Source organism: Amblyomma maculatum, chromosome 1 (assembly GCF_055883805.1).
Source record: "Amblyomma maculatum isolate TAMU_Amacu chromosome 1, ASM5588380v1, whole genome shotgun sequence".
In the NCBI taxonomy this organism is placed as follows: Eukaryota; Metazoa; Arthropoda; class Arachnida; order Ixodida; family Ixodidae; genus Amblyomma; species Amblyomma maculatum.
The window spans coordinates 339208714-339224301 of record NC_139344.1 but is presented as its reverse complement, the minus strand read 5'-3'; the positions used below and the strand labels follow the sequence as shown (position 1 = coordinate 339224301).

The 15588-nt window shown below is 43.6% G+C and overlaps 2 protein-coding genes across 4 annotated transcripts in view; one reads left to right on the top strand and one right to left on the bottom strand.

Annotated features, from left to right (window-relative positions):
• PlexA (plexin A) overlaps nt 1-11816 on the top strand; it is a 177991-nt gene extending 166175 nt beyond the window's left edge. For all 3 annotated transcript variants that reach the window (XM_084588546.1, XM_084588540.1, XM_084588553.1), the window contains 14 exons: nt 1330-1460; nt 1594-1653; nt 1753-1830; nt 1927-1993; nt 2453-2771; nt 2877-2980; nt 3661-3757; nt 3935-4032; nt 4109-4198; nt 5158-5327; nt 5790-6002; nt 6633-6708; nt 6802-6876; nt 7470-11816. In XM_084588546.1, the coding sequence (XP_084444672.1) occupies nt 1330-1460; nt 1594-1653; nt 1753-1830; nt 1927-1993; nt 2453-2771; nt 2877-2980; nt 3661-3757; nt 3935-4032; nt 4109-4198; nt 5158-5327; nt 5790-6002; nt 6633-6708; nt 6802-6876; nt 7470-7571 (1680 nt within the window). In that variant the 3' untranslated portion in view covers nt 7572-11816. The remainder of the gene's footprint in view (nt 1-1329; nt 1461-1593; nt 1654-1752; nt 1831-1926; nt 1994-2452; nt 2772-2876; nt 2981-3660; nt 3758-3934; nt 4033-4108; nt 4199-5157; nt 5328-5789; nt 6003-6632; nt 6709-6801; nt 6877-7469) is intronic.
• Nucleotides 11817-12072: 256 nt separating this feature from the next.
• On the bottom strand, nt 12073-13084 carry LOC146207560 (pyridoxal phosphate homeostasis protein). The gene has a single exon (XM_084588564.1). The coding sequence runs from the start codon at nt 12934-12936 to the stop codon at nt 12193-12195; it is 744 nt and encodes a 247-aa protein (XP_084444690.1). The 5' UTR covers nt 12937-13084; the 3' UTR covers nt 12073-12192.
• Nucleotides 13085-15588: the final 2504 nt, after the last annotated feature.

Here is a 15588-nt window from a genome sequence, read left to right as displayed (position 1 = left end):
CAGTCACCCCTCCCCCCCACCACCACCACCACCATCTACAGGTTGCACCCTAGGGTAGCAATAGCTCTTATGTTGCAGTACATGTTAGTGTTGCTGATGGTAGTTGGTTGATGTAGTCACCGCCGATTGGTAAATCCAGTTTTGGCTGCTGAGATGGAGTTTTCTTTAATTTATGATACCATCCCAGTCAGGCTTGTTTTTGTTTATTTATTTGTTTCATTACCAGTACAAGAAACAGTAGCACAAAATATCCGTGGACAAGTTTATGGCGGCAAGTGTAACAGGAAACAGAACAAAGAGTAAGCGTAATGGTGACAGCACTGAAACATTGCAACTCTAGTGAAAAGAGATTACTTGATAAAAACAGTTCTCTCAGCGGTGTCTACTATATGTCCTACTGCATGCTACTACTCATAGTTACAATTTATCTGCAGACGTGTCTCTCTCAGATTTGTTTGCACACAGATACGTTACATTACTGGTGCTGATTGCAACAGTTGGAGGTCTTTCATGATAATTTTTTTCTTAGTGCAGGGGCAATAACCATTTTCTGCATTTTAGTAGCTTTTTGTTGTGCAAAAATAGTTGGGTTTTATATTTTATGTAAGACAGAAAAGAACCTAAACAAATAATATCTTTTTAATCATGTAAGTTTGGACAACAAAACTTTCAAAAATACACATGCACTTAAAATGAAGGAGCAAAAAAAAAAAAAAAGCACAGAATCATTCTGAAATCTACAAAATGTTTGACATTTTATTGGCTGGTGCTTATGAAAAAAAAATGAAATTTCTTTTTTGAATAGTATTCTTGCCTCAAAATAATAACTGGACATGCAAAATGAGACAACCTAAACAAATCTAACTGGCACGTTGATGTCAATGTTCCAGGCTTGTTTTCATTGTTGCTACTGTTAGAACTGATGGTAAAGGCAGTATGTTCAGACTCTCACTGCTGCTCGGGTTGTCAATAAAATTAATCACAAATAAAGTGACGTCATGAGATATGCAACGTTTCTGAGCAGGCCGTGCTCATTTTCTACATCTTCAGAGTGCATTCAAGAAATGGCGCCCCGAGATAAAAAAAAGAAAACTGCAATGAATGCAGAACTTGAGTTGCCAAATTACTTGCAAGATGGTGTAGTGTGTCCATATGCAATACAAAAGGTTTCAAAATCAGCATGCAAATTCATCAATAATTGACTAACAGTGCTCGATGGGTATGGTAAATAAAAAAAGAGTTCAGTGTTGTATAGTGTGTAGCCAATGTCAGTAGCATGTTGTTGTCACACCTGTTATTAAAAATAACACATAATTGTGTCTATTATAGATCGATGCTGTGAAGAAACAGTATATGGAAAAGGGACTTTGGTACTTTGGACAACTTGTCATGAACAAGACTTTTCTCCTTCTGTTCATCCGAACTCTGGAGTCAAACCGGTACTTCTCGATGCGTGACAGGTGAGCATTTTCCTAATCTTTTCTTTTTTGTCACTCTTGTGTAAGCTGCTTGAGGGCTTCTTTGTCAGCCTTAATAGTGCAGTTGAAGGACCATGATGAACATGCTCTCTCAGTATTTGCTTGGCGATTTCAGGGTGAGCGTTGCGTCGTTAATCATGGTGACACTTCAGGGCAAAATGGAGTACTGTACAGAGTGAGTTTCACCATATTCCTTCCTTTGTGTGGACTGATTCAATGTTGCTTCAGAGCTTATGCCCCATCTGCAACCTTTCTGTTTTATTTATTTGAACAGCATTCTGAAGACATTGTTAGCGGAGCTGATCGAAAAGTGCATAGAAGGCAAGAGTCATCCAAAGCTCCTTCTACGAAGGTATGTAATAATTCTAAGGCAGCGTTGACAACAAGCTTTGAATGCAGTGAACTCTGAACTAATAATGACTGTTCCTCTGTTTTTCTTTGCTTGCAGGACCGAGTCTGTAGCGGAGAAAATGCTTTCAGCGTGGTTCACATTTTTGCTCTACAAGTTCCTACGGGTGAGCTGCCCTGCTTTTAGATGTGGCGGTATAAACTGTGCACATTAACTATAGTGGTAAATAATTTTTTAAGATACAATTGTTCCTTTATTGTCTGCATATGTTCTCTAATTCGTGCAATTAGCATACATCTTTAAAGATGTATGCTAACTAGCATACATCTTTAAAGATGTATGCTAGTTTCATGTAGCTTTAGTTAGAGCCACTTGACGTCAGTAGACACTTTTTTCTTTTGACAGTAGATAGGGCACATCAGTCGGGTATGATTGCCATATTTAGTGGGCAAGCGTACTGCTTATTTCCTACCCGTTACACCACACTTCAGGCTATCACTACTACTATTATTATTTTTTCTCAGGTGTATTTACATACTGCAACTGGGGGCAGACAAGAAGTGCTAATGTACAGAGGCACATTGACTTTCTGATGTTATATTTGCTACACTTCCCTGTCCCGTAGGAGTGCGCGGGAGAGCCACTTTTCGTGCTGTACCGCGCCATCAAGCAGCAGGTGGACAAGGGCCCAGTGGATGCCATCACAAGCGAAGCACGCTACTCCCTCTCGGAAGAGAAGCTCATCCGGCAATCTATCGACTACAAGAGCATGACAGCCTACATCTCGATAGCGCAGCTGAGCTACGAGCTCGGGGAGAACAACGATACGCCTGTGAAGGTCCTCGACTGTGACACAGTGTCCCAGGTCAAGGAGAAAGGACTGGACGCCATCTACAAGAACATGCCCTCCTCTCAGCGACCAAGCAAGGACGACCTGGACTTGGGTGAGGGCAGCTCTTCAGGGCCGACTTCTTTTGCTTGCCTCATTGTGTGTTTCCTCGCCTCGCTAATAGTACATCTGCAACCTTTTCTCTCTTTTTTTTTGGCAGAGTGGAGGACAGGCAACTCGGGGCGCCTGATCTTGTCAGACGAAGACTCAACCACCAAGGGTGAAGGGGAGTGGAAGAGGCTGAACACCCTGGCACACTACAGGGTCGGTGCACATTGCTCTCACTTGTCTTTCTGTACCTGCGCTCTTTCATTGTTGCTTATTCTGAAGATGGAACGCCACAGCAAGCAAAATCGGACAACAGGAAATCAAGTCGGCATACTTCACACCATTTTTCTATAAATTTCATTCACAATTTCTGGTGGATGCCGTAGTTATTTCTTTTTCAACGTGATAAGCTTGGTTGTAACATAGTCCAATGCAGTGGATGGCAAGACAGTAGCACTATGGAAAAAAAATGCAGTTCTTTACACATTTCTTTTTTTTTATACTAATTTTTTTCAGTCCCTTTTGTGTTGTCATTTCCTTTTTGAGCATTATCTAAAAAAATTACTATAAAATAAGAATCTTGAAAGAAGTCGCACTTTGTGGCAAATGTAGACCAGTACTCCATCAGCATTAATCATTGCAACCAAAAAGCCTTGCAGTGGAGGACCTGCTAGAAAAATAATTTTTTACCTTATAAAAGTTGACATTGCTGTAGTTATTTGTAACTGGTTGTAGTTTTAAATAGTAAACCTTAATACACTCACACAAGCAGCATGTGTACATTTGAGTATGCTGCATTACAATATTTTTGCATAGAGAGCCTCTATTGTGTCAAGCTACCAGTGTTTTCATCTTGCAGTGATCACTGGTGAATTCACACTTGCTCTCATGAACAGGTTAACGATGGGGCCATCCTGACCCTGGTTCCCAAGCAGTCGTCCATGTACAACCTTTCCATCATGTCCGAGAAGATGGAGAAGTCTCACAAGTATGGTGAGTGTGCTGTGATCGCCTCACCCTGGATACTATTCTAATATTCTCTAGCTTTGGAGTTAATAGATCACCTTAGATAAGCTGTGGTTCTAGGAAAGGAAGTGCTAGTGAGCACACAGCTAACTAGAAAAATGTTTGCATGGCTTTCTTTAGCTGGTGTGCTTTCGCTCCATGCAGAGACCCTGAACTTCTCTCTGAAAACTAGCCCACCACTCAGCCGGGCAACTTCTCCGTTGAATCATGATCCAGAGACTGGCTACAAATATTGGCACCTGGTGAGCTCAGTTCCTTTGTTTGCAACATCCACTTGGCTAATGTCCACCTGGCTGCATCCACTCTCTCTCCACACAGGTGAAGCATCATGACGGTGAGAACAAAGAAGGAGAGCGTGGAAACAAGATGGTCTCTGAGATCTACCTCACAAGGCTACTTGCCACAAAGGTAATAATATCAATTACAGAAACCATAGTTTTCACTCATGTCTTTCAGTACACGTCTTGAATAATCATTGCATTTTTAGCTGGTGGGAATGTGCATGTAAATGTCACACAGCGGCTACTCCATATGGTTCGATATATAGTATTCAACACTACTGGGAGTCCATGCGGGCTTTTACATACAAAGCATACAAATTTTGCATTTGAACACTGTTTTGCGCACATTTCACGCACATTTCACATCTGGCGCTTAGTCTTCAAGCATCTTGAAGGTCCCACTCGTGCCACAGCCTAAGTTTCTGCTTTTGTGTTAATTTCTTGACTGGCACGGTAGGGAAAACGTAACCAAGGTTGTAGAAACAAGGACCCAGTGGCAATTTTTGTGCCTCTAGGAGAATGTATATTACATTTAAGTCAGTAGCGCTCTGTGTTGGAGACATTGCTCTTTTACACTTCTGATGCCTGCTTCATCGCATTACATTTGTTTTAAACGCAACATTGATACGTCTATAGCAGCAACTATGTCTACGCATCCAAAGTGGATGTTTTTAAAGAGGCATTCAGAGCAAATTGAGTTTGCTTACGTTGATTGAAAAGATCAATAAGTTAAATACAGGTATCGGTGCCATCGGTTATTTTCATTCGAAGACTGTGACAGCATCAAGTACTACCTTGAATTGTGGATCTCTGAAGCTAGGCCACACCTTCATTAAACAACAGTTGGCAACCATGGCATCCATTTCCCGATATCATTATCAGCCTCACAAGTTTTAATTGAGTGACAGGATTAAATATTTTATTTTGAGTTCCTAGTTTTTTAGCACTGTCTTGTTTTTGCCAGGAAAAAAAATGACTGAAACAGTCTTCGGTTTCTCTTTTTGGATGAACAAAGGCTTATGGGTGTGGCGCTGCCCTGACTTTCTGGTGGCGGCTGTTAATGCTTGCGTCTGTGGCAATTTTCAGGGCACGCTGCAGAAGTTTGTGGACGACCTGTTTGAGACGATCTTCAGCACGGCCCACCGTGGCAGTGCCTTACCGCTGGCCATCAAGTACATGTTCGACTTTCTGGATGACCAGGCCCTGCAGCACGGCATCACCGACCCAGAAGTGGTGCACACGTGGAAGTCCAACAGGTTTGTCCTGTTATGTGCACACAAGTGTCAATCTCTACTCGTTAGCCACAGGGTGTGCAAACAAGGCGCTCGAACTTCACGAGGTGCTCAAACATCACGAGCTGCTTGAGCATCGCGAAGTGCTCGAAAATCACGAGGTGCTCGAACATCGTGAGGTGCTCGAACATCGCGAGGTGCTCGAACATCACGAGCTGCTTGAACATTGCGAAGTGCTTGAAAATCCCGAGGTGTAAAAAAATCGCAGGGTGATGTGCAAATGTCAAAGGGTACACAAACATCATGGAACACAAATGTCGCGAGGTCTGCGAATGAGATCTGTGCATTGGCGGTCAGCTTGTATTTGAGGTTGATGCAGCGACAGGCGCTAGTTGAAATACACAGGACCTTCGCGTGTGCATAATTTTTGTAGTGCCTTTATTGGAACGAAATTAACATAAAAACTTCTCTTTTGCTATGTTGCAGCCTTCCCCTGCGATTCTGGGTGAACCTCATCAAGAACCCCAACTTTGTGTTCGACATAGTGAAGTCCAACATAGTGGACTCGTGCCTGTCAGTGGTGGCACAAACTTTCATGGATGCCTGCTCGACATCTGACCACCGGCTGGGCAAGGACTCCCCTAGCAGCAAGCTGCTCTATGCCAAGGACATTCCTATATACAAAGACTGGGTTGAAAGGTGCCCACACAGTTTTCCCTCATATGTTTGTCTGATCGTTGTCTTCTTACAAAGGCATGCAGCAAATCATGTATGGAATATTTGTAGCAAGCTGCACTTTGGAAGTGCTACCATATTGTAGCTTTGCTTCTTTACAGTGTTTTCTGGCATGCCATTTCAACCTTTTTCTTCATGTCCAAAACCATCACCAGTAGCATCACAATTCTGCATTCTTGAGTCCAGTACAATTTTTATGATGCAATTACTGTTCATTTGAATTTTGGAATACGAACACATGAGCACACGAGTTGGGCTGCTCTTCTGCTCTCACATAGGCAACATATGGGCATTGTTGGGGCAGAGCTGGCACTCCAAAATAACTTGGTTTCCAAATTAATGAGGTTGAGATTTGCAAGCATTTACTAATATGTTACTAAGCTTGAAAAGTAGTGAAGTGTACGTGGTTTTTACTTTATTGTTTTTTCAGAGGCACTCTCATGATAAATGATTGCATTTGTAGTATTGCAGTGCATCTATCATGCTGACATGTATTTTCTTGCCCGTGTAAGAATATGTATTTTGTTTCTGAAGTCCATTGTCTCGCCCGTCTTCTCTTTAACTTTTTTTTCCCCTGCTTCCTTGCTATAACAGGTATTACCAAGACATTAAGGTGATGCCTGCCATCAGTGATCAAGACATGAATGCCATGCTTGCAGAAGAGTCTAGGGTATGTTCAATTCCACATTGCTGACATTTATTTCTTCTCGCAGAGTGGAAGAAATCTTAATTGCCTTTTTCGCCTTTTGTTTTTATATTGCAGCTTCATGCACATGAGTTCAACACAAATGTTGCTCTGCACGAGTTGTACAAGTATGCCTACAAATACACAGATCAAGTGAGTGGTATTGCATTAATTAAGCTGCAGCCATCACTGGTTGTGTAAAAGTTCCTAATTGTTTGATGGAGCCAAGTACTGAGTGGAATTCAGATGTGTAAGGGGTTGAATTGAAGTATTAAGGCACACTGTAGCAATGTTAAAGAGATCCAAATCCGCTCTGCTAAGTTTTTTCGGTGCATATGTTGGTTTATATATATTCATTACTTCATTATAGGTTTCTCTTAATTAAGCTATGTTCTGCACATCCGCTGCAATTTGAGGCGTGTGAGTGCAGCAAGACTAGGTGCGATTTTTACATGCAGTCCAGTTCTGATGAAGATTGACTTCACAGGGAAGTGATAATAGTCAGTTTAAATTACGGGGAGCATTTTTACCTTTTAATACACTCACTGTTGGTTCATATAGACTGGATGTTCGATTTTAAGCGAATTGAGGGCCATGATGAGGTAAATAATATGGTGTTTACTATTATCACTGCTGACACAGCTTAATTGTCAGGTTTAAGGACGCTCGCATCATGATCATTTTTCTAGCAGTGCTCCCTTAAAGCAGGTTTATCTAACTGTCCCTTCTTTTCTGTATGGCCACAGTTACTGCAGACGTTAGAGGAAGACGAATTCTCCCAGAAGAACAAGCTGGCTCGCAAGCTTAGCCAGGTGAACGCCATAATGAACGGGGAGTCGGAAGCATGACGGTTGCACTGGCACTCGGTGGACGTGTGACGCCAAGAAGGACCTTGACGCAGACGACCGCTTCTCTCCTTGCGGTGCACGCACGCGTGTTGCGCGCTCACAACATGGCCGCCAAGTGCCTCCCCTGGCAAGGCGGCCACCTGTAGCGCTGTTTATTGGTTCTCTCCCAGCCCCCTCCTCTGGCGAGCGTTTGGAGACGGTGTGTGTGTGTGTCAACCCTCCACTGAATGCCACGCAACGTTGTTGCCCCTCCTCCCTGTTCCGCAGCGCCCTGCACCCTTCCCTGCCCACCTCCCTCTGCATCTTGCCCCACGCTCCACCCAAGGGCCACAACGCGTCAGCAGTTCTCACACTTCCTCCAATGCCATCATCCATTCCCCGTTGTGGTTCCTGTGCAGGACGACATGTGCGCGCGCATTCCCCCCACTGTGTTTGGAGAGATAAGCGATGCTGACCAGCTGCTGTTAAAGGAAGTGGAAGCCCTGACTACTCAGCTCACATTAGGTTGGAGGAGCTGCCATCTTCAAGTGATGGGACAGATTTACTGATTGACCAGGAGGAGCTCCTATTTGTTTTTGTTTTTTCTTGTTTTTTGTGTGTCTGTTTTTGGCTCCGCACATGGGAATTCCTGTCTTGTTCCATTGTTACAAGGACAAATGTGTTGTTCTCACCATGGAGCACAGAAGCTGTTGCTCCAAATGACTTACTAGGAATCAGCGATAATCTCATATGTGTTCAGCTTGGCCGGACACTGCTTTGCACCAACATACATTGATGCGTGCAGAAACTTTTGTTCTATTGCTGAGAGGTGCGGAATGTTTGACTGTTCACACATCATGCTTGCCCCCCTTTATTTAGTTAATTTTAGTTTGTTTATAACGATTCTCCTTCTTGGGATGACATCACTACCGAGCAAGGTATGTCAAAAGTTACAGGTTCTTTCATTTTTCTTGGCATTACAAAATTGGGCACAGATGGAATAGGATTTGAATTTGGCAGCAGTTTATGAATTTTATGCTTCTACAAAACAGCAATGCAGTACCTGGATTCGGTAACTACAATTCTGTCTATAAGACTTGTTTAATTGTAAATTTCAGAAGAGAGGCAGTGCTTGTTCAAGCGTAGCGACCATTTTTTGCATATCTAGATGCTGCTATTCTGGGGAAGTTGAGAAGTCATGAATGCACCAAAGTCATTGTAAATGTTAACCAACAAATTTTGAGCTGTTTTGGCTGCCTATACTGTCACTTGCATTCTTCTGGTAACATACTCATTTTCTCAAGAGCTCTTGAGCGCAGTAATATTTCTTAATGTGAACTATGTGGTCAGAGCACAATAATATTTCCCATTGTGAACTGTGTGGTCAGGATTGCATTTCTTTCTAGTTCCGAAAAAATGGCTGAGAAGGAAGAGCGTTTTTTTGAGGCAGCATTGATGACAGTTTCAACGCTGCTTCAGATTTCCTGAGGTCGCACAAGGTGAAAGGCTGCCCATTGCTAGAGCTGTGTCAACATTTGGTTTCATTACTCTCTATTCTTTACCCGGTGATTCCCCTGAATTGCATCCTTTCACACTTGGGCAACCCTATAGCCTGCGGAGTACTCTTCTTGCTTCCTGACTTCGGCTTTCATACGGGAGTATGAAATTTTTTTTGCATCTCAAAATGCTGGCTAGTTATTAATTCTTTCTTACTTAGCTTCACCATCTGTGTTCTTTAAGAAGGAAATGATAGCCTTATAAATATTGAGTGATTAATGGCACTGTTCTAGTTTTAGCTATGACATTTAAAGCCTACAGATGCTGACAATGTTTCAGTTTGTTACATTGAGGCATGTTACTCATCTTTGCTGGATTCTCAGCAAACCCAGCTTTCCTTGTCAGTGCAAGTTAGCCACAGAATAGTGTAGCAAATTTGCTTATGTGTGTGATATACTAGAAATATGATCGCTTGTTAAAATACCGGATGGTGGTTTCCTGTAAAGCAATGGTTTTATGCCACATACTAGTATTTTTCGTTTACATCATTTTAGCTTAAATGTGGTATTTTTTCATCTTGTCTTTTCGTTGCAATGCCTCTTATGATTTTTACTATTAAGTTCGGACTTACAAACTTCTTAAAGGAGCTAACTGTTGACAGTGATGAAGGGTCTGCTTTGCTGGGTACGAGTAGCCTTGTGTCTCAGAAAAGCATTGTGGAGCAGTGTATGAACTTTGACTTTTTCATGTGTCAGGTGTGTTTTGAGTACCCCAAACATAACTGTGGATATGATGTCTGTTAGGCCTACATATCAGCACCTGAAAGGCTCAGCCAATCTCTTATTACTTATGGACCTTGCCTTTTAAGGCCAATTTGTGACTGGGTGTGTGACGAGTGCTCATGGCATTGTCTTCTGATTCTTGGGGAACGGAGGAGCTCTTGGAAGAGGAGAGAACTGCTTCAAGACTGTGTTCTCAAAACTGTGTCAACCAGTGCTGTGCGGGCTCAGAAGAAAAAAAAAAAAAAATGAGTGTTACATATGTGTGAGTGAAGGTGCGATGGAAGCTGGACTTTTACTGTGTGCTCTGCTCACTAGGAAGAAAAAACAAAAACCTGCAACGGTGCTGGTAAAAATCTCTTGTTGCCTGCTTCTTGGTGAAAAGGAAAAACCAGAAACAGGCATGAAGCAGGAAAAAAAGATATGTCACCTGCACTCTAAAGGCTCGAGTGTGCTATTGAACCCAATCGTGGCACTCGAGAACTGCTTATAGAGCTGTGAATCCCAAAACTTTCTTCTCTTTCATGTTTTGAGTTCGCTATTTGTTGAAGTGATAGCTGCCTCAGAACTAGCTATATCGTGCTTAAGCAGAAAAAAAAATAACGAAAAAGCATACGGCTGAAAAAAAACCTGTCAGTCACAAGTACTTTACTTCTTTGACTCTTGAATTATCCTGCCATGATTTTAGTTTCCCTTTTCATGTTGTTTTTAGTTCACTGAAGTCTTGTTTTGGCAGTCGTTTGCTAGTCATGCAAGGGCTGTCGCATCAAGAAAGTGTTCAGGCAGTTTTAGTGTCATTTAGTTCATAGGAGTGTCTGTACTCTTTCTGTCTGACATGCATCCCTTAAGTTATGTAGCGAGTCAGCGTGGTCCTTTTGTGAAATTGAATGGCGGCTTGTTTCAATTATGACGAAGTTCAGTGGAGTATCCTATTTTCTGTGCATAGGTGAACCTTAATAAGCATGCTTAATTGAGCTAAAACTGTATAGAGCTTTTGTTTCAATGGGTTTCAGCCATAATGCATAATGCAGGCAGTTTGCAGGACAGCTGCTTTTGCACGTTACACAAGCGAGTCGCCTTTCATCAAGCTCGATTAAGCGTAATAACGGCAGCAGTCTACTCTTTTGTGTTCACGGTCATAATGCTTTCATTCCCCATCAGCGCAGATGGCACCAGTACCCATTATTCAATCAAAAACATCAACTTAGCCATGTGCCAAGATGTACTGCTTAAATGACTATGTCACAGAAGGCATTCTCAATTGCTCCTTCCCATTCCGAGGTCGGTATGCCTGCCTACATGGGACACTTGTAAATGCCTCTTTTGTCCAGCCCTCTGTGGTGCTTTGCATTCTTTTTGGCAAGTCACCCTGTAACTTTGTCACGATGGTGTTTGTACATCTTCCAAAGCAACCCCCATAAATATCTTGAAGCTGCTGCACTACCTAGGCAGGCACTCACAGGAGCCAACAGGGCACGAAGCGGCTGCGTTTTGCGAGCCTCGCTTTTGTACATAGCCACCACTTGCACCCATTTCCAATTGTGTCGTTTTTGAATCTATGTGGTGTGTGTGTGTGGATGCGTATATGTGTTTTGCGGACCTCTGGAAACACCTTTTTCAGCCGCTGAGAGCGTGTGGAAAAAAAAAAAGTTATGTTGCACACTCTGCTACTACGTTCTATGTGGGTGTGCATGTGAGAGAATGTGTATTCATTGTGTGACATGCGCGAGTGTCCAGTCACACTTGTAAACAAAAAAGAGGACTTGTGTGCTATGGCTAAGGTGTGAAAACAAAGCAACCAGACTTTTGTACAAGAAACTCACTTTGTAACATATTTATAGCATACATATTTTTATTATGGTATTGGTTTAGAGAATTCACTATCTTGCTCAAGTGATTTCTTTCATTAAAACAGTGTATGAAAAAAGTATTGTTTACTGTTGTTTCTCATCTGCATTATCATTAAAGCACAAACTATCGGCAGAATCCACTTTTCTGGTTTGCATGGTTCCATTCGCATGCCTGGAGGCAGTTATAGAAAAATAAAAACTGCTGCACTGCCCTCCTTTAACCACTTTATGACACTGCGCGTTTCAAACACCGCTGCCCTTCAACTTAAACACGGCACGAAACACTTAATTTTGCTTTCGGTTATGTGCTAGACTGAAAAGGAGAACGCGGGCACCCAGTAATTGAAGTGACAGTGAATCGCCAAAAAGTCGTTCTGCAGTAGGAAATAAACAAAATGCATGCATCGGAATTTATTACAGAAACGCGTTTCAGCTTATGACAGATGAAAGTACTTAAATTTGACTTCCCTAGCGTCACTTCCAGTAACAAGGTTAGTGGCCACAGTTAATTCGCGCCTATGTCTTAGGTCCATAGTTGCGCTGTCCGAAAATTGTGCTGCCGACACGAACATTTGTGCTTCCCATCCGGATAGCTTCCTCGAAGTCTGCAGACATTCCCATACTAAGCTCGACGTCCGATACATCGAGTCCTAATTCACTGCATACTTGCTCCCTGCATTTCGCTAAACACAAAAAGTCTGGGTTAGGTCGAATGTTTTCGTGCTCGGCCATCCCAATAGTCATCAGACCTGCAAATTTTAAGCTTGGGCACTCCTTCACGAGAAACTTGACAAGCTGACTCGCACCCCTCGGCTCGATGCCGTTCTTTTGTTCTTCGCCACTGGTGTTCACCTGAACCATGACGTTGAGAGGCGGGAGGCCGCTCGATGTCCAAGCGCTGTTGAGAGCGTCGGCAGTTTTCTGCGACTCTAGCGTCTCCACCATGAACAAATTGGGTATCTTCGGAAGCTTGCTCACTTTATTGCTCTGCAGGCGGCCGATGAAGTGCCATTTGATTTGCGGGCAGTCGCGCAGTATTTCGGGGTTGTTCGCCTTTTCCACAAGCTCCTGGATGTAGTTTTCGCCGAAGTGTCTCTGCCCTTCGTTGTATGCCGCGATCACGAGTTCTTTGGGCTTCGTTTTGCTAACGGCTACGAGCCGAGGTGATGGGCCTGGCAAGCCCGCCGAAGCCACAGTGATCTTCTCGCGCACAAGTTGTAGAGCTCTGGCAACGTCCACTTCACTCATGATCCTTCGCATACGTGCACGAAACACAAAACTAATCCACTCGCACAACACGCAAAAACACGACAGCTGTGACTGCAACAAGGTGGGAGTGAGAGCAGAGAGAGAAAAGCGGGTGCCGTAGTAAAGTGAGCTAGAATGGGGTAGTGGGCTCACTGGGGCTCCTTCCCTGACGCAGTCTGTGTCACATGCACTAGGTGGCGCCACCGCAGACTTCAATGTAGCGCTCTGCTGGTTGAGGGGTTGCGTTCGTGCGACCGCGGCCTTCTCGCTTTAGAAAAACGCACCGTCTTCGTCCACACTTTCTAGATTTGCATGTGGCAGCTATGCAGAGGTTGGATATATTAGCAAGTTGTGCTACTACTGGTGCTATAAGATGAACTAAGAGGTTTCTAACTGCAAACGCGTGTCCGATTTCTCTCCGGAGTCCTTGGCGAAAAGTGAATTAAGGCGCTTGTATGAAAATGACTGCGGCGCTCGATTGCTCAATTTTCTGAGGTTTGTGATTCACGGCCGCGATGATAGAGTACAGAGACACGTAGGTTTACGTGTGTAACGTGTAAAGCTGTATCCATACTTAATAGGCCGCAGCTGTCAGCACCATTTTGTCGCGCCTGCCTTCTGGATCGTGAAATTTAATTTACTGTCGATGCTGTTTATGGAAGAAAGGTGCATAAAAATTGCCACAAGTCATTATTGAACGCATCTTAAAAGCTTGCAGTTGAGCATCCCCCGTCCATTATCAGCAGTTTAATCTGAAAATTTTCAGATAACTGCACAATTGCGAATTAGCTTATATTCGTGTAGACAGTGTTCTGATCGATAGGGAAGGACCTGGCAGGAGCTCTAGGAGTGGGAAAACAAGCATTTAGTAGGCATCTCGGGCTGATGAATGGCGGCTCCACTGCTAGCTTCCTTGACAATAAGTACACTCGGGTTAATCATAACTGATGAGAGAGGCGAGGCGCGTATATGTTGTAAGCATCCCATTTCTCGCGGGAGCGTGTCTTTTACAACTCCGAGTGCATCAATTAATTTGCTGCTCGAATGAAGTTTATGGCACGAAAAAAAAAAAAACTCCGTGAACATATATTTTCGAAAACCACTACGGCGCAAATTTAAGAAGACAACACAAGAAAGAAAAGGACAGCACATGCTCACATATGGCGTTCTTTTATTTCTTGTGTTGTCGTCTTTGCGCCGTGTACAGTGGTTTTCAAGTCATGAATGATCGCCCCACAGGCCGTCATTTTTCGAGCTTGCTCAAGAAGCAAAAGCTGAACTTACAATAGCTGCCATTGTCGCGGAAGTTTGCGCCGAGTAAGCGGTTAGCAGGCTTGTACAAGCTTCGCAATTCAATTTCATTAGACTCTATTTAGCAACATATAAGTGTGAAATATTAGCCTATAATCACGCGCTTCGGCTATAATATGCTGGCTGTGGTCAACAGATATTCCAGCGTATTCTTGACGCTTAGTAATGCGTTGAATAAAGTTGTTTCCTAACTACTGGTCCTCCTTTTTGTTCACATTCGTGTCTAGCTTTGTGCTTCCTTGATGCAGCATGTCGACAATCCGGCTAGCTGGCCCTGCTTGCCCTTCCCCTGGCTTATTGTTTTCACAAGGCCATAGAATGAAGTACAACTGAAAAACTAGGCTGGTGTACGTGTCATTGATGTGATCAGGTCATCGTGTATTTATATCCTTTAGGGAGTATTTATATTCGCCCCCATTATTTTCCAAGAGCCACACATCTTTCGATTCGTGGCGCCTTTCCCGTAAACATGTCCGGCAGCCTAGCACAATGGTTTTGTCATCGGGGTGGCTTCTTCGTATCAGAAGTCACATCGCCCACCGCAAAACAAAACCTCCGCAATGGCAAGAATACAGCAGCGAAGGGGAAGGCAGGCAAAGGCAAACGGCGCGCAGCGCGCGAGCGCGCGGTGCCGCGCGCTGCTGCGCGCTGCTACATTGAAGGCGGCGGTGGCGGCCCCCTGCGGAGGCGCGCAGAACTAGAATCTGCTGACATAGGCGGCGTCATCGCAATGTATGGCGCCGGCTGAGGAGTGAGCCCACTACTTTAGCCGTAGTGGATATGACGTGTCACGAATGACGTCACTCAACCGGAAGTAGGGCCGAAAAAAGGGCATAAGAAGGGATTGGCGCGCAATTTGAAAGTACCAAAAACTAAAAGAGGTAAACAAGAAAAGAATTAATGTAAGGTAGAAGATGTGACGTCACGCAACCGGAAGTAGAGCCGAAAAAGGGCTTAGGAAGGGATTGGCGCGCAATTTGAAAGTGCCAAAATGGGAAAACAAGAAGTGAATTAAGCTACTAGAAGCAACCAACAGCAGCATCAATGCTTTCTCATTACTCCAATGTAGATTCTACGGTGCTCGTTAATTTTCTTTTTCCCAGTAACAAAAAAAAAAAAACTTTATTTACATATATATGTACAAGGCTGCAACTTAGCCAATAGCCGAGAGCATTGATCGGAGGTCGTGAAGCGCTGCTCATAATTCCGCTTGTGTACCGTAAGGATGATAGCAGGATTGGCGGCGGCAGTGGCCACGGACGCCTGCATCTGAGCCTATCTGTTGTGCATATTTACAGATTTGCAGCGCACGGCTGGACTACGACGAGCTTATCTGCTATTTCATCGTTCAAC